The sequence below is a fragment of the Oryctolagus cuniculus genome, chromosome 19, assembly GCF_051225735.1.
Source record: "Oryctolagus cuniculus isolate XC-2025 breed Fujian yellow rabbit chromosome 19, ASM5122573v1, whole genome shotgun sequence".
Lineage (NCBI taxonomy): Eukaryota > Metazoa > Chordata > Mammalia > Lagomorpha > Leporidae > Oryctolagus > Oryctolagus cuniculus.
Genome location: NC_142885.1, coordinates 45,978,454 through 46,006,010, shown reverse-complemented (window position 1 = coordinate 46,006,010; position 27,557 = coordinate 45,978,454). Strand labels below are relative to the sequence as shown.

Here is a 27,557-nt window from a genome sequence, read left to right as displayed (position 1 = left end):
GGTTAATTAACCACTCCCCTTTGGAAGTGGGTTAAAAGCCAGGCCACAGTGTGGCCCAGCCTGCTCTTTTTCCCTGGCCTCTTGCTAGGAAGGGGCTTGAGGTAGCCCCGCGCCTCCAGGGCACATGGCCTTTGAGCCATGTGCTAGGTTTCCTGGCCTAGATGGACATCCACATGGCTGATTCCTGGTGCTTGGTATGAACCCCTAATTACCTCTCTCTCAACTCTCACTCTCCTATACATCCTTCTCACTAAATAAAAGCTTACAATGTACCATGCTGCCTTGTTTATCTGTGCCGGTATTTAAAATTCTTCTCTAAATATTAGGCAAGAACCCTCTGGGGCTTATTAATATTGGGGATTTAGTAATAAGCCCGTGGTGAAATCGTAAGGCACCCCAAATTCTGGTAGTACATGTGGCACCCCGGATAGCATTTCTAGGGAACTTTAAGGGGCCACATTTTAGTGTAAATTTTAGGGGGTCTTGTCCGATTGCAGTTCTCATTCTTTCAAGTTTGTATTGATTTTCATCAGTAAAGGTGTTAAGACAATCACATTTTTTCTGATCGCTGCTTTAACTGTATCCCATGGCTCCTAATAATGGATATTTATTAGAAATTCTGTAATTTTACTGCTACAGTCCCTTTTCACCCAGAAGATCTTTAATAGACAATTTCTTTTTTAATCTCTAGATTGAAAGGCCTTTTTGTTTTTATTTGGTTTTTAATTTCTAATTTTTCTGCTTGTATATTTCTAGCTCTTGGAATTTACTGATGCTTTCTTTGTGACTCTGGTCAGTGATTATGAATGCTCTATATCCACTGGAGAAGAAAGGGATTACACTAACACTCTATGAATATTCATAAGTTAGACCTGATGGGTTACATTGTTTGAGTCCTCTGCATTTTTAACTTACTTTTCATCCACTTGACCTGTTTCATTCTGAGACGCGTGCTTATTGTTTCCAGTTCTCTTTTTCCTGCATTTCCTGTTGTTTCTGCTACATTAGAATCATTGCTGTGTTAGTTGGTTCATATTTACATCCATTATATCTTCATTATAAGTTGTGATTTTGTTGTTGGATTCACTTTGCTGTTAAATGGTCTCAGTGGGAAGGACTGAAAAAGTTATGGACTGACTGGCAGTACATAAGGAATGTGTGTCGTTATTAAAACCACAAAACTTTGAAGGAAAATTTTCATTATATAATGTTAAGAGAAAAATTACATGAGATACAAATTTTATCAAAATGCATTTCTATAAAACAGGATGAGCCCAGAAAAGACGCTGGAGGAAACATGCCAAGCAATTGCGAGAGTTGTGTCTCCCTGGGGTATGATTACAGGTATTTGTTACACTTGTGTGTCTCTCTGCATTTCTTAAGTTCTGCCCAGTGTGCGCATTCCCTTTGTAAGGAGGCTTCACACTAACTAGGGTACTTTTTAAAGTCACCCAGAGCTGCCACTGTCTCTGCTCCAGCTCCTGCTCCATCGCAGCCGGGCCCGCTGTGCTGATCCCTGCTGAAGGGCAGGGGTCCCTCACCCTCCCCTGTGCTGCTCTCTGTCCTTGCACTGCCAGCTTTGCTGTGCTCCTCCCTGGCGTTGCAGAGGTCATGACCATGTCCTCCTCACCCTTCCAGGGTGCAGATTCTGACCTTGGTCAAGCCTCCTTGCTCATCTTCCTGTCTCCTTCCCTGTCCCTTTTCTTGTCCCTCTGTGTTACATAGTTCAGTCTTTTTTGTACTGACTTCTCCTCCCCAACAAGTAAGCTCAGGTCTTCTTCACCCCAGATCAGCAGCCCGTGACTGTGTGGCCCCACTGAGTTGCACGGTTGGCTCCTTGTTTCTTATCAGATAAACTATTGCTTGGAGTCCCCGACCTTTGGTAATCTCCTGACCTCTTAGCAACCTGGCTTCCCCTTTGTTTGCTCCACCACTTGGTAGTGGTGCGAGTCCACCCCATCTCACCATGGCCTCAAGGTTTGTGTTCAGTTGGGGACATGGGAGGAAGAGAATGTGAATTGTTTGACCTTTGAAGCTAAGGACCCTCCCACACTGCAGCAGAAAAATCAAGAGCAACACTACAGCTGCTATTAATGGAGCCCAGGTGATCTTATCATACTCACCTGTGAGCTGCTCTTTGCTGTTATGTAACTGAACTTTTTGAGATAGTTACAGATTCCCTGGCAAGAGTTTTCCCCATAGCTTACATTTGCAGCACTGATGTATAGCATCACATCCAGGATACTGGCATACATACAATTCACTAATCTGATTAAGATTTCTCCTAGTCTTATTTATTCTTATGTGTGTGTGTGTATTTAGTTCTGGGCATTATGTCAACACCACAAAGATTCTTCAGATTACTTTTTGTAGTCACCTTCCTCCATTCTTCCATTCTAATCTGTATACCCTTTATTTTTCTTGCCTTATTTGCAGTGTCTGGAATTTTTAGTACAGATGACCCCCAACATACAGTTGTTCAATGTACAGGTTTTCAACTTGGGATGGTGCAAAAGCGATAGATAATTGGTAGAAATCACACTGTGAGTTTTGAACTTGGATGATTTCCTCAGCTGAGGAGATGCAGTCTGCTCCTCTCCATGGCCCTTCATCCCCACAGTCATAAGGGGAAACAACCCTCCATGGTGTGCTATGTCCCTGAGCTGGGAAGCTTGCTAGGGGTTAGTAAGTGTGTTTTTGATTTAGGATATCTTCAATTTAAAATGGGTTCATAATGACATAGCCACGTTATGAGTTGAGGAGTGCCTGTACCGTGTGGAATAAGAATGGGGACAGCAAATATTCTTGCTTGGTCTCCATCTTAGAGGGAAAACATTCGATCTTTCACTCTGAATGATTTTTTTTCTTTGGTAGATGTTCTTTATCAAGTTGAGGTCATTCCCACTATTACTACTTTGTTGAGTTTCACCATGAACAGATTTTGGGTTTTTTTCCTACATGTTTCTACTTTATCTATTGATACAAACTTTTTTTTTTTTGCTTCTTGGGTTATTGAAATGTTGGATTACTATGATTGATTTTCAAATGTTAACAGCCTTGTCTACTTGGAATAAATTTAACTTTATCATGGTATTTAGTTATTTATATATGTTGTCGGATTCACTTTGCTTATATTTTGTGGTGGTTTTTTTTATTCCAGTTTGAGGTGTTCCTTAATTTCTACTGTAAGCATTCAGTGGCTATGAATTTTCATCTCAGTGCTGCTTTGGCTGCATCTGCAAATCCTGGTAAGCTGTTCTTTCATTTTCATTCAGTTCTATGTATTTTGTTTCTTGTAAGACTCCCTCTTTGACTCTTGTATTATTTATAAGTGTGCTGTTTAATTTCCATGTCTTTGAAGACTGTTTAGTTGATTCCTGGCATTGTTTCTAATTTGATTCCATGATGAACAAAGAATATAGATGGTATGATTTCAGTTCTTTTAAATTTGCTATGGTTTGTCTAATGGTATAGGATACGGTCTATATTTGTGAATATCTAATGAATGCTCTAAAAAAGTTTGTCTATGTATGTACATATATGTGTGTAATATGTATATATTAAATATATAAATGGTGGTTTTTCAGTCATAAATCTTATTACCCTGACATCAGGAAAAGCCAAAAGTTATGTCACGTTCTTAGAATTTTCTGACTGAAGGCCGGTGCCGCGGCTCACTAGGCTAATCCTCGGCCTTGTGCCGCCAGCACACCGGGTTCTAGTCCTGGTCGGGGCGCCAGATTCTATCCCGGTTGCCCCTCTTCCAGGCCAGCTCTCTGCTGTGGCCAGGGAGTGCAGTGGAGGATGGCCCAAGTTCTTGGGCCCTGCACCCCATGGGAGGCCAGGATAAGTACCTGGCTCCTGCCATCGGATCAGCGCGGTGTGCCGGCTGCGACGGCCATTGGAGGGTGAACCAACGGCAAAAGGAAGACCTTTCTCTCTGTCTCTCTCTCTCACTGTCCACTCTGCCTGCCACAAAAAAAAAAAAAAAAAAATTAAGTAGAATTTTCTGACTAAATCATGATTTTGATGGGTTTGGAGCTTGTTCTTCCTGTTTAGAAGGATAGAGCATCCATGTCAATGTGAAATGTCACTCTGAAAGCTTGACGGAAGGCTGAAATCATCTGAGGTCTGAGGCTCTTGCTTATATTTCCTATGTTTTTATATTTGAGGGAGGGAAAGCCTTTAAAAGAAAAGTCTGGTTGCTGGGGAAATGGCCGCTGTCCTTCTCTCACCAGTGGTGCTGCAGTTACTTCCACCTAGCAGGCCTGTTTTTCCAGGGCTCCAGTGAAATAAGAAGTCTTTGAGAGAGGGGGCAGTAAAGAGAAACAAGATAAATTTTAAGCCAGCTGGTTCCAGCAGGGCTAAAAAGTCGCATGCTTGGGCAGGAATCTAGGAAGCAGAAGCACTGAGAATGTGTAAGGAGCAAAATGCTTTGTTTGCTCCTCCATTTGAGAAAGAATAAGTCAGTTCAGAAATCTGTCGATGTCTTTCTGGAAGCTCACAGTCAGGGGAGGACAAGAGAGTCTTGACAGCCTTGCCATTCCACTGTCTTCCACGCCCAAAAAGTGAAACTTGTCAGGGTGTGAACCTTTCCATAAAAAGTCTTCTGAAAACTTTAGCTGACGAAAATGTTTTCTGAAGCTGTTACTATTTTTGAAAAATTATGAGTTGTGTTAGAAGGCTTTGTCCAAGTCCAGGATAGTGCTAAGGTATTGAAATCTACAAATTTGCTGTCTGCACAAGCAAGGCCAGCAGGGGTAAGAATAGCCCAGCTATTCCGCCTGGGAATCCTGCAAACACTGCTACCCTGGGGACCACCACCACACCCTTAGCTTGCTGCTCTCCTGGTTTCAGCCTAAAACAGGGTCGCTTTTTTTTTTTTTTTTTTTTTTTTTTTTTTTTTTTTAATCATTGGAAAAGTGTTCGTGGCCTTGTGAGAGGTCCGTGAGGAGGGAGGTGGGTATTTGTTGTTCCACCCCGGCCAGGGCAAGCACCTAACTGATGTGCGCAGACAGTGAGTCCCTGTCTCTTCCACAGGTGCCCTCCCTCCTTTCAGTGTCCCCGATTCTGCCTTCCAGCCACGCTTTCTTTCTTGTCGGGGACCCTGCGACATGTGGCCTCTTAGTGGAAAACTGCTGAAGTAGAGCTAAGCAGCCTGGGCTGGGAAGTACTGATAACGCCACCCTGTGTCTTAAGACTTTATGACCGTTCCCCTACCTGCACAAGCATTGCAGCTGCAAGATAACATTGTGACCTTCCTCTGCTTGCACAAGCATTGCAGCTGCAAGGTAAACTCCCCTCCTTCCCCTGTGCCACATCCTGCCCTCCTGGATTCCCCCTTCTCCCCCCGCCCGACATCCTGCCTTTATGACATATAAGTGTGTGCTTGAAAACTAAAAATCGCAGCTTGATCAGGACTTGTCTTGCTGCCATCTTTGTGTCTCCTGTCCCTTTCATTTCTCCTTCTAGGTGCTTGGCCCCAGTTGCTGTCCCGCGGGACGCGACAACTGGCGCCCAACGTGGGGCTTGAGTGCGGCCCTTGGGGTTCGAGTGCCTGTAAGATTGGAGGAACGCCACCTTCCAGGAGGAAAACTTGGATCCAAGTGATTGTGCGACTGGCTCGGAACTGCCCACCCGAAATCATTAGCATTGGTCGACGCTGGGGAGTGAAGACTGAAGACGGCGCAAGGTAGGTGATGGCCATCGGACAGGCCTCATCGTCATGGGAAATGTTCATTTCAGGTCTCAGGGAGGCCCTCAAGACACGAGGAGTTCAGGTTAAAAATAAGGATCTAAAGGCATTTTTTGAGTATGTAGAAAGATTGTGTCCCTGGTTCCCCAAGGAAGGAACAATTGACGAGGTCAAGTGGGAAAGAGTTGGAAGTTGTTTAAAGGATTTTCATGAAACCTTTGGCCCTGCAAATGTGCCTATTATGATTTTTTCATATTGGAACCTGATTAATGACATTCTAAAAACCTGTCACCTAGATAAGACTATTGATGCCCTAGTAAGGGATGGTGAGGAGACGTTACAGCAATCCTCCCGACCTGCATCTAAATGCCCATCTGTCGTTCTGCATATACCCTCCACTGATGATGACCCCAGCAATAAAATTAAAGAGCCCATTTTAGCCCCTACCAACGAAGCGAGCCAACTATATCCTGCCATCCGAGACAAATTAGATTCAGATGAGGAAGCTGCCCCAGGAGAAGAGGTCGTGCACTATCCTAATTCCAATTGGCCCCCAAATGTTAAAAATCCCCCGCCGTACAGTACTCACCCGCACCTTCCCATTTGTGCCCCGGCTCTCTATGACTTTAACCCTCCTGTGCCTGATTTGTCGGCCTTGCAACAGTCACTTCAACATAGACGAGAGCACATCCAACTCCTTAAGGAAATAAAATCCCTAGACAGGGTGCTCTGCCACCTTGCCTTAGAGCAGCCCCTTACAAAACCTAAACAAGGTAAAGTTAGGTCCAAAACCCAACCCCCTCTAGCTTTCCCTGTAACCAGGAGGCAAGCCAGAGGTCACTTTGAGTCCGCCCTTGATGGGGAAAATGAGGCTGAGGAGAATTTATCCCCACCCCTCCCACTCCGGGGAAGATAGTGAGGAACCTGGGTTGGAGGAGGAAGATCAGGTCCCCAGTCAGGGACCTGGTAATGGACAGCCACCACCCTATAAAAAACTTAGTCTCAGATTTATTGAAAAACTTAAAACTGCTTGCACCCAGTGTGGTACCACTGCCCCATGTACTCAAGGCCTTATTGGAAAAGCCAGAGTTCCCGGTGGCTTACACCTAATGATTGGGACTTCCTCGCCAGAGCTGCTCTCAGCGGAGGTGACTGTGTCCTGTGGAGAGCTGATTATGTTCGAATTTGTAAAGAAATAGCCCAACAAAATTTTGCTAAAACTTGATCTAAAAATTGGACCCTCAGAAAACTTTTGGGAGATGCCCCGTATAATTCCAACAATTCGCAGGCCCAGTTCCCCGATGGACTTCTGGTGCAAATTAAGACTGCCAGACTAGGGGCTTGGAGAAAGCTTCCTCAAAGGGGAGCAGTCACCACCTCCTTGGCTAAGATTCAGCAGGGGCCCGACGAGCCTTATAGTGATTTTGTCTCGCACCTTAATGTTGCAGCTGAGAGACTAGGTGGCCCAGGAGAAAATGGAAGTGCATTTGTTACGCACCTTGCCTTTGAAAATGCCAACCCAGCTTGTAAAGATATTCTTCGGCCTCATAAACATAAGGGTGATCTTTGAGAATATGTGAGGCTCTGCGCTGGTGTGGGATCAGCCCATGCCATGGGCTTAGCAATTGGGGCCGCACTCAAACTGACCCAAAATCCCTCCAAGGGGACCTCCACTTGCTACGCCAGTAAACAGCCCGGACATTTTGCCCGCCAGTGTCCAACCACCTTATCAAACAGGCCCATGGCCCAAGGCGCGGCTCCATCTCACCAGGCAGGCCGCTCCCCTCCACCCCATGCCCCCGATGTCATAGGAGTTATCACTGGGCAAACGAATGCAGGTCAAAGACTTCAGGCCAACTCCTAGAGGGGCCAGCCCCTGTCCCTGGTTTCTCAAAGGACAAACCCTGGGGCAGTATGGTTTGTCCCTTCCCAGCCTCAGGCTCAGCAAATACCTCCGCAATCACTTCCCTCCAAGGAGCAACCCCAGGTAGTGCAGGACTGGACCTCTGCGCCACCTCTGATACAATATTAGATTCCACCCAGGGCCCACAAATTATCCCTACAGGGGTGTGGGGCCCCTTGCCTTCGGGTACCTGTGCTTTTACTCTCGGCCGAACATCAGCCACCCTTAAAGGCATTCAAGTCTTTCCCGGTATTATTGATGGTGACTTTACCGGGGAGATAAAAATCCTAGCAGCCGCTGTTAATGGAGTAGCTGCCGTTCCACAGGGCACCCGTCTAGCACAACTGGTTCTTCTGCCTTTAATTACTGGAAATACATCCTCAATTTCTTCCAGGCCCCGAGGCATTACCCCTTTGGGCTCCTCGGAGGCTTATTGGGTCTAGCCAATTACAAAAAATAGGCCTGTGTTAACCCTTACTAGTGAAGGAAAGGATTTCAAGGGCATTTTGGATACAGGGGCAGATGCCACAGTCATATCTCAAGATCATTGGCTCGCCCATTGGCCGCTGACCGCATCTCTCACCGATTTGTGAGGTATAGGCCAGTCCGATAACCCCCAAGTCAGCTCAAGGGTATTGTGCTGGAAAGATAAGGAAGGCAATCAGGGCACTGTGACTCCTTTTGTATTACCAGGCCTCCCTGTTAACCTGTGGGGATGTGACATTCTCTCCCAAATGGAAGTTATCCTGTGCAGCCCTGATGCTGTGGTCACACAACAAATGCTGCGCATGGATTATGTGCCTGGCACAGGACTTGGGAAAATGAGACAGGGCATAACTCAACCTATTACAGCCCCCTCTAAAACAGATAGACATGGGCTCAGATATTTGGATTTTTAGTACCCCATGCAGATAAAATCACATGGAATACTCAAACTCCTGTTTGGGTGGATCCGTGGCTGCTTACTCAAGAAAAGCTAAATGCCGCTACAGCACTTGTACAGGAGCAGCTCACCCGTGGCTGGACACCTAGAGCCTTCCAATTCTCCCTGGAATACGCCCATTTTTGCCATAAAGAAAGAATCTGGTGAATGGCGCCTTTTACAGGATTTGCGTTTCGTTAATAATGTCATGGCACCCTTGGGAGCCCTGCAACCTGGCATCCCAACCCCCGTGGCCATCCCAAATGGTTATTACAAAATAATTATAGATCTCAAAGACTGCTTTTCACTATTCCTCTACACCCTGATGATCGCCCTTATTTTGCCTTTAGCCTCCCCAGTATTAATTTCCAGGGACCAATGCAAAGATTTCATTGGAAAATCTTGCCCCAAGGGATGGCCAGTAGCCCCACCCTTTGTCAAAAGTTTGTAGCACAGGCAGTGGACCCGGTTAGTTTCCGCTGGCCTCACATTTATATTCTGCATTATATGGATGACATTTTACTGGCGGCTCAGAACAAGTCAGACCTATAAGATTGCTTTACAGCACTTTCTAAAGCCTTTCTTGCCCTTGGTTTACAAATTGCTGCTGATAAGGTCCAGTTACAAGACCCCTTTACCTATTTGGGTTTAAAATTACAACAGGATTTGGTTTTTGTACCCTGCATCCAGTTCCGCTTGGATTGCCTCCATACCCTTAATGATTTCCAAAAACTTCTAGGAGATATTCAATGGCTCAGGCCCTATTTAAAAATATTTAATAATGTCCTTTTGCCCCTCAATGACAGTCTGCGAGTGTAGGACCCCAAAAGCGGTGTCCTCTTGTGACGACCCCAGAAACACAGACTCCGGACCAGACGATGCAATAGAACAGGAGGTAATTTATTTCATTTGTACAAATGGGCCCTCTACTGCTGCAAGCAGCAAGCAAGCGAGAGGAGCCCCGAACAATCATTTTACACAGTTTTTAAAGGGCAAAACCACAAAATTAACATACTATAGGGTGGCGTAAGTTTATTGGGCAACTACAAGGGGAGGAGGTCGTCGAGGAGGAGGAGAAACAGGGGGCTACGTGCCCTACGTGTCTTAGCTTGGATATGGGGAGGGGGTCCTTGAAGAGCAGAAAGGGGTGGCTACGTGCCCTACGTGTCTCGCGGTTTCTTTGTTAAGCTTGAACAAGCACAGGGGAGGGGGCTTAGGTGCATACCAGGATGTTCTGTCGCCCTTATCTCTGGGTAGTAGCCCTTATCTCTGGGTAGTAGCTATCTGCTTTCTCTGTGAACTTAGTTTACTCCCCATTTCCCAGGACTGTTTTATTAAGGCCATTTTATGGCGGCTCTCGGCTGCTCCTTTCATTCCCCCATTTTCTCTTTGAACTAATTTTAATCCTAAAATTGTGTGCCCGTTAATGAGGGGTTTCAATATGGTCACTGGTGGACAGGGCTTGATACTGTTGCGTGAGGACTAATGCCAATGATCAGCAAGCCAGGCCTTAGCATGTGGGCCCATGACCAGCCATGGGTCCCCACATCTCCTCCTTTTTTTTTTTTTTTAAATTGAGAATGGCCTCTGTCTTAGGTTGCCCTCAGTCATCTCTGTCCTTACCCGTCATCGGTAACTCTGGCAGCTTGGCCTAGAGCCCTGTCTTAGGTTGGTACAGGATGCTGAGCGTCTTACCCGTCTTTGAGTACCATTCCAGCCCAACATTAGGTGAGAGATGAAACATACAGCCAAATATCAATTATTTTGATTACAAAGGAGGCTTGGTACGAAGTTTTAAATGATGAATCTCAGTCCATTCATACTATAGGGAAGTCAGCATAAAATGCAGAACACACGGAAGACATCCCATACAAAGTGGGAAAAGCAGTAGCAGTCCAGCCAACATTAATAACCAATGAATCCATTGAAACCCTTCAAATGAATAGTGGGTTAGTAATAAACATATGTTGCATTTTACTCTTAAGTTTATCAATAACAGACTCTATATATGGCACATTGTTAGTAATGTTAAAATAACATCCCCCAGGTACAGATTTACAACTTATATGATTTTTTTTTTTAACAGCAAGTAATTGTTAGCTGCATGGCTTAAAAGCACTCCTGAGTGAACTTGATCCAATTCTTTGGCTATATTGGATAGCACAGTAGCAGTAAGATTGATTGCTTTGGTCACCAAACATGTAAGCCTTCATAGTCCACGATTATTTCCAAAAGCCAGTCCAGGAACACTTACTACTGATGCAGCCATGGCAAGGGCAGTGTCCTCTCCTATTAGGATGATTGTTATAGTAGTCTTCAGGTAAAGCACACCACTGACGTACTCTATCCGCTGCTGTAAATACAGATGTTAGCATCAGGGCCACATGGCCCAGGGAGCAATTGCAGAAGTTATCAGAGGCTAATGATGTAAAGGCATGTTGGTTACATGGAAAAACCCATCCCTTAGGAGCCCTTGTCCCATACCAGTACTGGATCAGGTCCATTCCATTGATTGGTGATAGGATCCCTCCATTTCACCATTGCTCTTTTTACAGCTGTTTTTAAGCAGTTAGAATTCAACAGAGACATCAAGAGAACATAATAGATTACTTTAACTCATTGCTTTAACAGAGGATCAGATTTTGATTTTATGTCAAAGAAAATAACCAAAGATTTCTTCTTCCCATAACATTTTGCGACTTTCTCACACCTTCTGTAACTTGCTCAAACCTTTCTCTTCTCCCCCCCCCTTTTATAAACAATTTTTACAAATCATATCCCTTTTTTATTTAAAAGTATCTCTTTCTTTTAACTTTCCTTATCAAGAACACGCTTTTATGTTTGTGACCTTTTACATCAAAATGATGGTATCTGGGACTGTAGCAGTCAATGGGAGAGTAACTTTGTTTAATTCCCTGTAATCCACAGTCATTTTTCAGGTTTCATCTGATTTCTTAACATGCCAAATTAGATAATTTCTTTTAGTGATTATGGGAATCATCACTCCAGCACTAAGATAATTTTTTTACTGTTTTAGATATTTCCTCATATCCACCTGGAATTCTGTATTGTTTACACTGAATAACCTTAGTTGGCCCTGGCAGCAGTACAGGAGCTTGATATAATTTTTTTTTTCTACCACTATCTAGCAGTTTGACTCCAAAGGGCAGCATTTTCTTTTTCCCAATTTACATTTATCCTGTACTTATTTTTCCAATTGCTTACACATGCATCAGTATGCAGATAACAAAATCCATTCTCACCTCCCCAAAGCCTATAGTTCATCCCCCTTTTCCACCGGCACTGATAGCAAAACCTCAATAACTTGTGGAGGCTGTGCACTCTGTAACTTGCCATCCCAATTCTCACTCGATTCTGAGCAGAGAGCCCATTCCTTCACCAAAGAGGCGATCTGAAGGTCTTTCCAGCCAGGAACATCACAGGTTACACATGCAACTTCAGTTTTTCTTTTAAAGAAAGGCATTGCTTTGCATACTTGCGGATCCTGCCAACTATGCCAATTTGTGACAGTAAATTACTTTTTAGCTGTCTGCTGTGCACAGACTTAGTTACTTTTAATCTGCAAGAAATACGCTGCAAGCCTTGTAGTGCACACTAAAATTATTTAGAGGAAAGATGGTAAAGGAGCATAGATTAACAGAATGTTGCAATAAACATGGCTCCATTGCTTTAATGATACTATAGCAAGATGGTCCACTGACCCCTGTAGGGAGGGCCTGAGGCTGGCCCCGCTTCCAGTTTCCTGAACTCTGTTTTTTAATGAATTACCTTCTTTATCAGTTTTGGAGTGACATTATTGGCCCAATGCCTTTCCCTTTAGCACTGGAAGCAAATTCCAGGAAGAGCCTTATTTTGATTTTTGACTTCTGGACAATTTTTGTACATGTCCCTGTTGCCCACATTTATAGCACCCTCATTTATCAGGCATAGCCCTCCTTGATGATTTTTGTAATGACATACCAAGCAGAGCGTCAGGTCCTGAATGTCCTGTTATTAATCCATTTTGTTAATTTCTCATTAAAGGGACTGTCACAGAACACCTCAATCACAGTAGCCAATTGATCATGTTCACGTTGTACTTAAGTTTTGTAGAATTTACAGTACTGTGGGCATCACTAGGCAATCTTCACACAGCTCCGGAGAAGGATCCATACTGAGAATTAAACATTATTAGTAATCATCACGGGCACATTTAACATTCAGCTTGACTGCATGTTCCCCCTGAAATGAAACAGCAGCAGCAGAGGCTTGCTCTGGCTCCCCCTTAAAGCCCCCAAGGACAAGGGTGGCTCATTGCCAAGATTTTAGGCAAGCAGTGCGTCCCATCTCGGGTCTTGGCCAGAGAGCCGAGACATGAAGCATGCCCACCTGTTTATCAGAAAACATTCCTTTATCCTCCTCCCTGGGAACTGGCCAGGCTCCCAAGGAGCAGGAGAAGGTCATTCGGCAGCAAAGTTTCTTGGTTACCAGAGCCAAATCTAGGTACAAGCCTCTCCATTCCAAAAATTTGTCCTTACATTTGGCCCTAGAGTTGCATTGAGAAGTAGACATAATTAACACATCATAAGAATACAATACACATTTTTCATACAAGTATACATCTAGCAATCAAACACAACAATAAAAACAGATGGGGGAGACAGTAAGAGATAAAGGACAACAAAAACAGTGACACACAGAACACAAATCACAAGCCGCGCGGCAACAGACCGAGACAAAACCGAAACTATCAGAAGGGAGCGGCAGTCTAGCCAGGCTCTCCCCTGGAAGAAAGGAAATTCCCTCTTTCCCTCCTTCCCAGACCACCACTGGAGCGTTCTCCAGGGTTGAACCAGGGGTCTCAGGACACGTCTGAAATCACAAGCCGCGCAGCAACAGACCGAGACAAAACCAAAACCAGAATTTCAGAAGGGAGCGGCCGTTTGGCCAGGCTCTCCCTTTGAAGAAGGGAAACACTCTCTTTCCCTCCTTCCCAGACCACCACTGGAGCGTCCTCCAGGGTTGGACCAGGGGCCTCACGACACGTCTGTCTCCCCTTTGGTCCAGTCAGTACTGAGCCTGTACAGGCGCCCCAGGATGGATTCCACGTCGTCCTGGCAGACAAGGACAAACAGTACAAACCACAGTTACAATAATACACAAGTAAGCAAACTTACCTCCGTCTGGCCGATGGAGTGTGGGAGTCTGGGGTCCCCCAAATCCCGGACGAGCCCCCAGATGTAGGACCCCAAAAGCGGTGTCCTCTTGTGACGACCCCAGAAACACAGACTCCGGACCAGACGATGCAATAGAACAGGAGGTAATTTATTTCATTTGTACAAATGGGCCCTCTACTGCTGCAAGCAGCAAGCAAGCGAGAGGAGCCCCGAACAATCATTTTACACAGTTTTTAAAGGGCAAAACCACAAAATTAACATACTATAGGGTGGCGTAAGTTTATTGGGCAACTACAAGGGGAGGAGGTCGTCGAGGAGGAGGAGAAACAGGGGGCTACGTGCCCTACGTGTCTTAGCTTGGATATGGGGAGGGGGTCCTTGAAGAGCAGAAAGGGGTGGCTACGTGCCCTACGTGTCTCGCGGTTTCTTTGTTAAGCTTGAACAAGCACAGGGGAGGGGGCTTAGGTGCATACCAGGATGTTCTGTCGCCCTTATCTCTGGGTAGTAGCCCTTATCTCTGGGTAGTAGCTATCTGCTTTCTCTGTGAACTTAGTTTACTCCCCATTTCCCAGGACTGTTTTATTAAGGCCATTTTATGGCGGCTCTCGGCTGCTCCTTTCACGAGGAGACCCAGATCCCCCCCCCCCCCCCCGCGAGCTCACCCCTGCTGCGGGAGATGCATTAAACCAAATAGCGCAGCCATCAGCCAACAGTTTGTTTCACAGATTTCTTATACTCTCCCTCTGCTTTTTGTAGTTTTAGCCACACCGCATATGCCCACTGGAGTTTTTTGGCAAAAATCCCTCATGCCCAATAAAAAGGGTCAACCTCTTTTCTGGGTTCCTCTCCCCATTTCCTCATCTAAGGTAATTACCGTATATTTGTCTCGGGTTGCTTCAATAATCATCAAGGCTTGCTTCCTTTCCCGCCAATATTTCGGGAAAGACCCCAATGTTATAGTAGTGCCATATACCCAAGAGGAGACTCAGTTCCTTCTTCAAACTTCTGATGACTGGGGAATAGCCATGTCAGGATTTATGGGAGTCATTGACAGTCACCTCCCTGATGACCCCGTGTTACAGTTTGCCCAATCCTGTTCCGTTATTTTCCCAAGAAATACAAAAACTAACCCCATTCCAAAGGCTATTACGGTGTTTACAGATGGGTCCTCCAATGGAATGGCTGCCTTCGTGGCAGATAACTGTTCCCATGTTTTTAAAAACATCTTATCAGTCGGCTCAGTTGGTCGAGCTGTATGCCATACTTCAAGTCTGTACACAGTGTTCCAGTCAGGCTGTAAATATTGATACTGATAGTGCATATGTAGCTCACTCCATTCCGTTGCTTGAGACTTCTCCTTTTCTTAAAACAACTTCCAATGCTATGCCCTTGTTTATATGAATTCAAAAGCTAATACGAGAAAGACAACAGCCCTTCTATTTGGGACATATTAGGGCGCACACAAGCCTACCAGGATCACTCTCAGAAGGTAATACCCAGGCAGATGCTGCTACAAGGCTTACCTTCCCCACAACTGTGGGATCAGTGCAGGAAGCTCAAAACTTGCATAGGTTGCACCACTTAAATGCTCAATCTCTCCATTTGTTTTGTAAAATTCCACCTGGTGAAATAGTCAAAGAGTGCCCCTCAGGCGTTACAAGCCAGCCTGTACTGCATTTGGGAGTCAATCCATGTGGTCTTCTCCCTAATCAACTGTGGCAAATGGATGTCACACACTTCCCAAAATTTGGCGAACTAAAGTATCTCCATGTCTCTATAGTCACCTATAGTGGCTTTGTCTTTGCCTCCCCCCATACAGGAGAAGCTGCTAAGGATGTTATCTCACACCTTATCACAGCTCTTTCTGTACTGGGAAAACCTGTTAAGATTAAGACAGACAATGGTCCTGCTTATATCAGCACTAAGTTTAAACAATTTTGTGAGGCGCTCCATATTAACCACATTACAGGAATTCCCTATAATCCACAGGGACAGGGAATCCTTGAAAGAGCCCATCGAACACTAAAAACTTGGCTCACTCAGCTTGAAGCCACTTCCTTATCTTTTTCCTCTCCCTGCGACCGATTGAATCATGTGCTCTTTGTGCTAAACTTCCTGACCTTGGATAATAATAATCATTCAGCTGCGGACTGTCATTGGCATCCTTACCCTGACAGGGCTCCTCTATGTTAATGTGGCGAGACCCCCTCACCAGTAGCTGGCACAGTCCAGATCCAGTACTCATTTTGGGACGTGGCTCAGCCTGCATCCTGGACCAAAAACAGTCGGCACCAAGATGGCTACTCGAAAGATTAATTGAACAGGAATGAAAAGAACTGGCTGGACACTATTGGGACTCATTACAGGACTCCTTATTATTGCCGGCATTGTTGCCATTGTTGCTATTTGTATATCTTATCTTCTCTCTATTCTCTCCTCCCCCGCTACATTACCTGAGGGCTCACTGATTAACCCCTCCAAAGGACCCTAATGGAATGGCCCTCTTCCTTGCTCTCCTGATGATGGCAATGTACACCATCCATTGGGCTCCACCAGTCTTTGCAGGGCTTGACACCCCTCAGGGCATTCAAAAACTCCTTCAATAGCATCACCCTAGTGCCTGCTTGGGGGCAGAATAGTATCCTTCCCACAAACCCGTGGCAGTGCTCAAAAGCCGCATTTTACACAAGACTGTGGAGTTAAAACTGCTTATCTGACAGTCCTGGGTTCCCGATGGTTCTGTGCTCCCAAACCTAAGCTAGACTCTTACTGCACTGGGGATCAGTACCCATCAGAGTGCAATAAAAGTATCCATTACTACATGCACTCCGCCTGTTATATTCAGTATCAAACCTGTAGCAAGGGAAATCAGCGTTTATTGTTTGCTGTTATATCAGAAGATTATGAGGTAATGTTTGGAGGAGAGTTGTCCTCTTCACCCGTCAGCTCCCCCTCCTGCCCCATAAGGGACAAGTAGCCTGCTGGTACCCTATAGCCCCTGTGGGAGTGTCTGACAGTGGAGGCCCTCAGGATACCCTTACAAAATTAAAAACACAAAAGGTATTTGAAAGCCTTTACCCTTCCCTTCAATACCATCCCCTGGCTAAAGTTCACTCCAGAGGAAACAAAGACTTGGATGTCAATACCAAGGATATCCTTACCAACACCCATAAACTGCTTAATCTCTCTGCCCCAAACCTTGCAAGAGACTGCTGGCTCTGTCTACGCCATGGACCCCCCTTCCTCTTGGCATTTTAATAGTACCCTTGGGTTTAATAGCTTCTTGGGCCGCCCCCCTATGCAGCCCTTTCCTGTTCTTCCTGTCCCAACGGAAAATATCACTTGCCTTTATAAACCTCCCAACAATAATCCCTTTGATATCAATGTAGGCCTTGCTCCTTTCTGTACAAATAATGTAACAGTAGAGTACCCTCTTTATGCCCCTAATTCCACCGTTTTTGTATGTAGGGATAATTTAGCTTAAACCATTTTACCAACAAATTGGACCGGTAATTGCATGCATGCTATACTTTTTCCTGATATAGAGATTATCAATGGAGATACCCCTGTTCCTATCCCCTCCCTTGATTATATTGCAGGGAGACAAAAGCGAACTATTCAGTTTATTCCTTTATTAACCACATTGGGAATTTCCTCAGCTGTGGTTACAGGATCCACAGGACTGGGAATCGCGGTCCAAAAATATAGAGAATTGTCCCAACAACTGATTAATGATGTGCAAACCCTATCCACCACCATTCAGGACCTTCAAGATCAAATGGACTCCCTAGTGGAAGTGGTTTTACAAAATCGTCGAGGCTTAGACTTGCTTACTGCTGAACGGGGAGGTATTTGCTTGGCTTTACAGGAAGAATGTTGTTTTTATGCTAACAAATCTGGCATTGTTTGCAATCAAATCAAGACACTTCAAGAAGATCTGGAGTGTCGTGGACGTGCCATCGCTGAAAATCCCCTTTGGACGGGATGGAATGGACTGCTTCCCTATTTGCTACCGCTTTTAGGCCCCATTGTTGGGTTGCTTGTTGTGCTATCTATAGGTCCTTGTCTCCTCAATTGGCTGATGACCTTTATCAGACAGCAAGTAGATAATTTAGCAGCCAGACCAATTCAGATACATTACCAAAGTCTGGCCATGGAAGATCCCATGGAGAACGTTACCTCTCTCTCTGGCCAGTGAGGTCTGGCCGGTGAAGTCACGGTCCCTCCAAAAACTGACTCTCCCCTTCGGTCTGCCACTGCCCCAGTCGGGAGCCCAGGAAGGGTCCCAGGCTTATCAGTTAAAGCAGCAGTAAGCCAATGACGGGCACCTTCCCGGAACCTCACCCACCTAGACAGGAGTCCTTGGGGACTGGCAAGGATATCCAATGACAGGTAAGAGGTGCTGGAGCTCAGGGTCGATTCCTAAGACAGGCACTGCTCGCTCATCACGCTTGGCCTAACCGGTAGCCATTTCTGTTTAATTGATAAGAAAGTGGGAGATGTCGGGGACCACGCAGCATGTGGCCTCTTAGTGGAAAACTACTGAAGTAGAGCTAAGCAGCCCGGGCCGGGCAGTACTGATAACGCCTCCCTGTGTCTTAAGACTTTATGACCATTCCCCTACCTGCACAAGCATTGCAGCTGCAAGATAACATTGTGACCTTCCTCTGCTTGCACAAGCATTGCAGCTGCAAGGTAAACTCCCCTCCTTCCCCTGTGCCACATCCTGCCCTCCTAGATTCCCCCTTCTCCCCCCGCCCGACATCCTGCCTTTATGATATATAAGTGTGTGCTTGAAAACTAAAAATCGCAGCTTGATCAGGACTTGTCTTGCTGCCATCTTGGTATCTCCTGTCCCTTTGACTTCTCCTTCTAGGTGCTCGGCCCCAGTTGCTGTCCTGCGGGACGGGACACTTTCTCTCCCTGACTTGTGACTTGTGTCTTGTATTTATGCTGAATTGGGTACCACAGAGTAGGCTTTAGGTGGAGCTGTGATGGTGAGAGGGAAAGCAGTGCCAGTTGAGCTGAGCAGCTGGATTTTCTGGTGAGTGGATGGGCCCGGGGATGCCTGCCAGTAGCTGCACACCGCCTCGCCTTGTGAGTGTGCAGCCACCTCTCCTTTCCCCTTTATACCTGCCCTGTCTGACCCTAAGACCTCAGCCTGCCCATGAACATTTCCTCTTTCAGCTGCTCCCTTGACCCCATGCATCTGTGGCTGTGCAGGTGTCAAGGCAGGCTGCAGAGTAACCAGCATCTGTGGGAATGCGGCCTTCATCATATTCACCCCAATGCCACCTTATCCCCTCCTGGCCACCACACGGGGCACACCAGCCACAACAGACCATGGCAGGGGCAGTGCAGAACCCTGAGCCAGGCGAGTTGGAGGATGAGATTCTCTCCAGCAGCAGGGGACTCATTGTCTGTCCTGCTGTCCCTGTGTTGAGACAGGAAAGCCTCACACTGCAGGTTGTTGCACTGAATTGAGCTGGGGGTCTGGGCTTGGACCTGGGTGTCTTTACCCTCCAGAGGCAATTTCTAGTCTGAGGACAGGCTGCTGCTTGGTAATGTGAGCAGCTCACGTTTGGTGAACATTTTCATAACACCAGGGCAGGCTGATTTGCATTTTATTAAATTTTATCCTCACAATTACCTTGCAGAGTTATTTTTATGTTTCCCATTTCACAGGTGAGGAAACTGAGGCTTGGGGAGTTTCATTGCAGAGCTGATCTCTGCAGGCAGCTCTTGAGCCCAGCCCTGACTCCAGTGTTAACTGCGACTGCTGCAGCCTCCCAGGCCAGCAGGGGGCTGTGCTGCAAAGAAGCTCCTGGAAACTCCAGGCAAAGGAAGCCCCTGTTGCCGGAACTTGAATATGTTCTTTCTCAAGCCCTGTTTCCAGAATCCCTTGGGAGGGAGAGGGGTGGTGACAGGTGGTATCTCATAGGTAGCTCCCCTACCCTGGCTTTTCTCAGAGCCCCTCCCAGGCCAGACCTAGGGCTGCAGACAGCTGTCCAGAGGGGCTCTGTGGAGCAGTTGCCTTCAGGATCCAGCTGGCCTGACTGCTCCACTTACATTAGATCAAGGACAAAGAAGGATTGTGTATAAATCTGCGGCTTCAGTGGCTTCAGCTCTCTGTGTGGCTGGGATGCAGCCAGGCAGAATCATTTATGTGATGACAGCTGGGACGCCTTGAATTTTCTCATCCCTCCTGTATTTATTCTGATGTTCCCTGCAGATTTCAACTGGCCCTGGCTCTCCACTCCTGTCCGTAGTTAGACCCTTCCATGCAAATCAGATCAAAAGAGAGTTGGGCTATCATGTTAACAGGTGCTTTTATTTTTAATTGGTAGAATCAGGGACAGTGGGTCATCTGAGCTTCACAGAGATCCTGGACATATCTCAAGGTCAGCTGGCAGGAGCCCCTAGAGAAAAAATGGCATCATTACAGGTGAGTGCTCCTGTTGTTTGAAAAAGAAAAAAAAGTTTATTTTGACAAAGATTGATTGCAAGGAAACCGCTACCAGTGGGCCTTCTTGAGGGTAACCACAAAGTCTTCCTGGCCACGTGGCGGGAAGCCAGAGAACCAGAGAGCCAGCCCAGATTATGGGCATCTTGCCCCGTGGGCGCCAACCTCTGTGTTTGGAGGTTAACTCTCCTTGTGCTGTCTTCCCAAGCCTTGAAAGTCTCTGACCAATGGAAGTCATTTACTGATGTGTTCACTCACATGAATTTACTTCACTCAACTCCCAGAGCAGAGTGCAAAGTAAGTCTAGGTCCTGTGACCCTCGTACAGATGAGGACAGGAGGCCTTTTCTTCACTCAGCAGATGTGCACTGAAAGCGTACTGTCTGAGTGTGCAGCAAAGGCAGGGCAAAGAGAGGGCTCCTGACTTTCCCCACTGAGCCTCCCCGTAGGACCCTCGGGACAAGACAGTGAACAGCCTGGGTGGAGGTGCTGAGCACGGGGAGGGTGGGCACCAGCTGCCCTTTCACAGCAACCTCACCTCTCCTGGTTCCAGAACCCCTGGGGGAAACAGCCCACCGCTCACAGGCTTCCAATGATTTCAATTTATGACAAAGGTTTCTGGAAAGCTTTCAGGTTAAAGCTCAATTTTAGTCCTAGTGTTGTGGGCTAGGCTGGGCCTGAATTTCTATGCCAGGTCTTGCCCCTTCCTTAGAGAAACATTCTAAGTACAGGCACACACGCAGTGTGTTATGCCCAGTTCGATTGTCCCCAAAGACCACCAAGCAGCTGATACCGCTGTAAAAGACATGAGAGTTTTATTACAGGTCCGGGCCTGGGCTCTCAACTATAACTGACGCAGCGGATTTGAATTGAAAGCCCTAACTCTTCAATTAACAGGGTTTTTATAGGGTTTTTAGACATTCTATACATGATAGTACCATTTAGCAAATCATCTCATCCCACAGGAAATTTAAAGGACATCTCTTAGAACTGCTTAGTGCATCCAGTGGTGGGAATGGACCTAGTAAAGGTGGCTGGATGGCTTTGGGGCTGATGTCTTTTAAATTGATTGGCGAAAGTGTAGGGTCCAAGCTGCTTGGGTGTAATGGCGAACCTTAGGGTCTCAGGAAGTTATCAATTACCTTAATTGCCTTGAGAAGACACCAAGAACTCTAAGTATTTCTCTATTATCTGCTAATTGGCTGTTGCTAGGAGAGTTTGTTGCAAGGGGAGTTCATTTATTTACTTTTAGGAGCTTCTGGTTCAGAGTTCAGGGCCTGGTCAGGCCCGAGTTACAAGATGGAGGCCTCTTTTAAAATAGCTGCACCTTGATCCAGGCTCAGGTCTCTCAAGTGTACTAGGTGATAAGGTTTATTCAGAAGGTGAGGAAAACACACACACATGTGGGCATTACTCAGGAAGAGTGGGCCGGAAAGGGAAAAGAGAGGGAGAGTTCCATACCCTACTTGCTCTGAGTCTATATGGAGGGAGGTAGAGAGAGAGAGAGAGAGAGAGAGAGAGAGAGAACTCTTCCCTTTACTGAGCTGCTTACAAGCTTAGAAAGGGGAGTGGTTACATGGTACTATCCCCAGGTCCCAGGCACAGGGAAGCACATCCTAGGGAAAGGGTCATCTGATTGACAGGTGGGTGGATAGGATAACAGGGGGAAGGTATGGCCTCCAGCTCCAACCCTAATCTAGCTACCTGCTTTATCCCATATCACAGGTAGAAGATAATAACTTGTGGTTTGGGGCCGGCGCCATGGCTCACTTGACTAATCCTCCGCCTGCAGCGCCAGCTTCCCATATGGGCTCCGGGGTTCTAGTTCCAGTTGCTTCTCTTCCTGTCCAGTTCTCTGCTGTGGCCTGGGAGGGCAGTGGAAGATGGCCTGGGTGCTTGGGCACCTGCACCCGTGTGGGAGACCAGAAGGAAACACCTGGCTCCTGGTTTTGGATCGGCGTAGCTCCAGCCATGGCAGCCATTTGGGGGGTGAACCAATGGAAGGATGACCTTTCTCTCTGTCTCTCTCTATCTGTCAAAAAAACAAAAACACAAAAAAACTTGTGGTTTGAAACCAGCATAGTTCTGAGCCTTGGGTGAAGTTAGGGAGGTCCTTCTTCCTCTGTTTGGGTCAGGTGGGAGCATTAACTTATCTCTCAGACCTCCAGCTCAATCGTGGGTGCCATAACACCCTCCTGGGACAGTCAGGATGATGGGCTGAGGCAGGTTGTGCTCGGTGGCCAGCCACTGCCTGGCAAGGAGCAGCACAGCCACCGACAGCATCCCTCCCCTTTCAGTAACCATGACTCAGCATTCTGACCACGTGGCCGCCACGCACGTGGTGCTTATCTGCATCAGCACAGCTGACCTCTGGCTCCTGTCTGTCCCCTTCAGAGCTGGGCTCAGGTCCTGGGCTGTTCTGTCTTCTGAGTGAGTTGCTCCTCCTCATGCCAGTGAGTCGGTTTTGAGTTCGAGGTACCTGGCTGCACAGCGGCAGCAAACAAATGGAGGGAAGAAGTGCAAAGTTTTCCTGCTCGGACCCCTTGGGAACCAGTCCTGGGACTGAATTAGAGCCGTTCTGAGCATCAATTTCAGAAGCAGGGCTGTGTGGGCAAGAGAAGCAGATAATCCATATCGCCCCAGTTGCCTCTGTGGCTCAGCCTGCCATGGTTTAGAAATCTGGGAGACAGGCAGGTTGAGACTTCCCTTCTCACAGATGCGTACAGCTGGGCCCTGCCGCCCTTTCTGAGCACATCACATGTTTCATCCTTGTTTCAAAGCTCAGAGGAAGCTGCAGGCATAATCCTTTGAGTGGTGCCACTGTTTTCTGGCTAAGTGTGGTTGCCAATACTTCCAATTCATGATAACCTTTTTGTACTCACTAATAAGGCTTAATGAACTCATTCCACTGTATTTAAATGACTACCTGCAATCACAAACAATAATCTATTGTCTACTGTGGAACTTGGCCTTGGAAGCTTTGGCCTTTCAGGTAGATTCAGTCACCAGTGTCTCCCTCCCCCACTGAGGCCAGGGTTGGAGGTGACGGTGCCTCCATGGGCAGCAGAAGTCTGGGCCAGCTCTTCAGGTGGATGCTCTGCTCCCAAGGTGGCCGCATTGACCCATCACACCTTGGCTGTCCTGTGCTTTTCTGTCCCTGTCAACACCCTAAGGTGTGCCTTGTGTATCCAAGAGCTTGATAGATACCTGTGGCCCTGTCTCTGGGAGGGGAAGGCCCTACCAGAGCTGAAACAGGACAATTGTCATTTCAGTAGCCAGACACCACACAATCACCTCTGACCCCTGACCTGGGTACAGCCCCACTGGCACCTGATGCACTGCCTCTCTTCCCTGCCACCCTCCAGCCCCAACACAATGTATCCAGGGAGCTTGTCGGCAGCACCACAGAGGTCTGTCTGGTGCAGAAAGTAGCTCATCATGTACAGCCAAAGAAAAGCCGTGCATGTGGACAAACGGGACATCCAAAAGCCAGTTTCAGGCACCCAGTAATGCCCTTTGCTGCTATTGCAGGCAGGTGCTGGGAGCGCATAAGCACCCAAGAGGGTAGTCCTCTGCTCTGGACCCCTCAGCAGCTGGGCATCCTATTGGAAGGGAAGGTTTATCAGCCAGGGTTCTCAGCAAACAGCCCCCTTGCCTTGGTTTTGATTTAGGCCTGAAGCAAGAGGGCGGTAGTGAGCAAGAGACTGCCTCACACCTGCTGAGTAAATTGCCCATTGTGCTCCCACTGTAAATTTTAAGTATCTTCCAATCTCTTTCCATAAACTCTGACATGAGGGCCAGGATGCAGACAGTTTGCGACGTACTGCTCTCTTATAAAGAATTTACTTCAGATCAACAGAAAATTATTTCTGAAGCCCCTCTGGTTGTTAATTTCAGTTAGGCAGCCGCTCGGAGAAGGTAAGACACCAAGCTGGAGGTGCCCCTGGGCCCTGGTTCCCAACCCTCTCCTCTCATTCGTTGGAGCCAGGTGAAACACTCTCTGGCCAGGGCCTCTGGAGCCCACCAGGCCCACCCCACAAAAGCTGTGTGTAAATTGGAGGGCATCTTTCCTGGCCACATATCACCACTCTGCCATCTGTGGCTCATGGGCAGCCCATGCCATCCGTTACCCAGGCCGTGCCAGTGCTCACTTTCTGTTGCTGTTTTTCTCATTCCTCCTGAGCAGCTTGGGCTCTCGAGTTGTCCCTTTGGTTTTTGTTTGTATCCATAAACACTTGAGCAGGTTGTGTTATCAGTGTTGATGCTCGTAAATCCTAGCAATGCTGCACCTATGAAGACCCTGGGATCACTGCATTTCTGCTCCAAGCTGACATGATGAACAAGATGCTGCCTTTTAGTAAATTTTGATGAAGAGCAGCTTTTAAACAAACAACATTTTCTGGAAGGCAAGATGGAAGTGCTTAACAGAGCTGCTTCCTCCTGTGCATTCTGAGGTCATCCCAGGTACCAAATGGCTGGGAGATTTTCCAGCAAATCCTTCCAGTGTCGGTGGTTTTCAGTTTCCTGCAGACCCCAGGGAAGGTAGAGAGAGGGGGTGCTGTGGGAGGCGGGAGGAGGAACCTGGCTGTGAAGCAGGGCTGTTGGTTTCTAGCCTTGGGTTCCTCCTTTGTAGAATGGGGGTAACAGTGGGCCTAAGCCCCAAGGTGCGTGGTGAATTTCAAATGAGCTAATATCTGTGAAGTGCTTAGAACACAGACAGGGGTGTTGTAAGCACTCGGTGTTAGTGCTCATTGCCCTGGTGGGGGGCTCTGTTTACTGATAGCATCAGCTTGTGAAAACGGAGATACTGGTTAAACACCTCTATAATGTGACAGGAGAATGTTAAATAGAACACAGCCGGCTGGCGACCATACTTCCATCTGTGCAGCAGGTACTGAGGTTACCAAAATATCAGCCAGGCCCCTGTCCCCTTGAAGCTTGCTGTCTGGGGGGCAGACGGGCCATGTGGTCTGAGAAGGGGGTGTGGTTTCAATATGTGGGAGGCAGAGGAAGGGGCCTTCACCAGGGCTTTTGTTTTCGGAGGGGCGGTGGTTCTGTCATGTCTCTGGTAGACCTCTTTGAGCTCCCTGTCATTCCGAACCTGCAGAGACATGGACTTGGTGTTGGGCCTCAGCCCTGGCCTTCGGGAGGCCTTGGTTCCACTCTCGCCTTTTCTTTACCACGCTACCAAGTTTTCTGGGAGGTGTATGGGAAGAACGCCTCACGTCTCACGCACACTCTGAACAGCAGTAAACACAAATACAAGATCCAAGGACGGTTGTCTCTGACAACCTACACTATCGACCTAGCGGCTGTCACCGCTGTGGGGGCCAGCCTTGCCACCTTGTCCACCGTTTCCTCTGGAGTGCCCCAGGTCAGTACATGTGTATATTTTCTGCTTCCTCTTAGAGATTTCTGCCACTTGAGGGGGCAGAAGCCACTGAGGGCCTTGAAAGGGATGAGTGAGGGTGACCACGGACTCAAGGTCGTCCTGGCATCCAGGGCCTTTGACGTGGCTTTGTCTCCCTTCTGCAAGCATGCGGGGCAGTTGGAGAGTACAGGAAGGGGAGGAGACTCATGTCCCAGAGTGTCAGCCTCCTTTCAGGAGCCAGCACTCAGGGTCCCACCCTCAACAAACAGAGAAAAAGCCTTGTTTGTGAGAGCAAGTGGGAAATGGGGAGAATTTCTATTACAAATCTGAAGAAGATAAAATGGTGCCCCCTTAACAGAATGATAGCAAGTTAAAAATCCAGAGAGCTGAGAAATAGAAGGAAGAGAGTCACTTGTCCTCTTGTTTAAATACTTTCTACTTCAGATTCATTAAACTGGCTGAGGAAAGGACCCTTGAGATCTGAGAGGCCCTGGTGGAGCCAACACAGAATTGATCACCGGCATGCTTTTACTGTTCCTGTGCAAGGCCTGGCTTAAGTACCTGAGCAATGGTGAGCCAGGGACTCCTCAGAAGTAGCACATCCAGCAGGCTGCACTAGCATTGCAATTTTTCCTGTCTTCACTTTACCCTGTTATCTTTCTCCAGAGCCTTTTTCATCACAAGTGCTACAAAAGCTCTCATCCAAACCTACAGTGTCACACTTACAGGTGGGGCAGGCTCTTTGTGGAGTGGAGCAGTCTTCCCCAGGGTTCCCTCTCTGAGAGCCAGGAGATCCAGGTGATGGGAGCCTTGTCCTCACCCCACCTCCACCCGATTACATTGCAGGAGAAACTGAGTACAGGCAGAATGGGAAGACTTTCACACTGTCACCCGAATTTGGTTGTCTCTGAAACCAGACCCAGGAAGCCTAAGGCTTAGGACCTCACACCGCCTGTGCCTATGCTGGGAGCAGCGCACTGCTCCCACACACCCCCTCCCTGCTCTCCAGTGCATCCTGGGAGCTACAAAAGGGAGTGCAGACCTTCAGTTTTCAGTGGTGTCTCAGGGGCTAGGAAGAAATACGCTTAGTCATCCAACCAGTACCTATTAATTACGGGGACCGTGTGACATGTGGGCTCTTAGTGGAAAACTGCTGAAGTAGAGCCAAGCAGCCTGGGCCGGGCAGTACTGATAACGCCACCCTGTGTCTTAAGACTTTATGACCGTTCCCCTACCTGCACAAGCATTGCAGCTGCAAGATAACATTGTGACCTTCCTCTGCTTGCACAGCATTACAGCTGCAAGGTAAACTCCCCTCCTTCCCCTGTGCCACATCCTGCCCTCCTAGATTCCCCCTTCTCCCCCCGCCCGACATCCTGCCTTTATGATAGATAAGTGTGTGCTTGAAAACTAAAAATCGCAGCTTGATCAGCCATCTTGTCTTGCTGCCATCTTGGTGTCTCCTGTCCCTTTCATTTCTCCTTCTAGGTGCTTGGCCCCAGTTGCTGTCCCGCGGGACGGGACAACTGGCGCCCAACGTGGGGCTTGAGTGTGGCCCTTGGGGTTTGAGTGCCTGTAAGATTGGAGGAATGCCGCCTTCCAGGAGGAAAACTTGGATCCAAGTGACTATGCGACTGGCTCGGAACTGCACACCCGAGATCATTAGCATCGGTCGACGCTGCGGAGTGAAGACGGTGCAAGGTAAGTGACGGCCATGGGACAGGCATCATCGTCATGGGAGATGTTCATTTCAAGTCTCAGGGAGGCCCTCAAGACACGAGGAGTTCCAGTTAAAAATAAGGATCTAAAGGCATTTTTTGAGTATGTAGAAAGATTGTGTCCCTGGTTCCCCAAGGAAGGAACAATTGACGAGGTCAAGTGGGAAAGAGTTGGAAGTTGTTTAAAGGATTTTCATGAGACCTTTGGCCCTGCAAAGGTGCCTATTATGATTTTTTCATATTGGAACCTGACTAATGACATTCTAAAAACCCGTCACCTAGATAAGACTATTGATGCCCTAGTAAGGG

General features: G+C 47.3%; 1 protein-coding gene across 5 annotated transcripts; it reads left to right on the top strand.

Annotated features, from left to right (window-relative positions):
- LOC138847146 (uncharacterized) lies at positions 1–27,231 on the top strand. Of its 5 annotated transcripts, none has more exons than XR_016226076.1 (7): positions 1–194; positions 1,268–1,344; positions 3,161–3,248; positions 5,041–5,291; positions 5,473–5,692; positions 15,875–20,142; positions 27,019–27,231. XR_016226076.1 is itself a non-coding variant. In XM_089321461.1 (5 exons), the coding sequence occupies exon 5, from the start codon at positions 5,700–5,702 to the stop codon at positions 6,609–6,611; it is 912 nt and encodes a 303-aa protein (XP_089177587.1). In that variant the 5' UTR covers positions 10–194; positions 1,268–1,344; positions 3,161–3,248; positions 5,041–5,291; positions 5,473–5,699; the 3' UTR covers positions 6,612–9,310. The 5 variants fall into 5 exon arrangements, 2 of the variants coding, with proteins under 2 accessions (XP_089177587.1, XP_089177588.1); XR_016226077.1 differs by having other exon boundaries at positions 15–194; positions 20,045–20,142; XR_016226078.1 differs by lacking the exons at positions 15,875–20,142; positions 27,019–27,231 and adding an exon at positions 9,327–13,367 and having other exon boundaries at positions 16–194.
- The last annotated feature ends 326 nt before the right edge of the window (positions 27,232–27,557 follow it).

Excerpts from the sequence above, each read along its gene's own strand:
- LOC138847146 (XM_089321461.1), top strand. The coding sequence starts at position 5,700 with ATGGCCATCGGACAGGCCTCATCGTCATGGGAAATGTTCATTTCAGGT.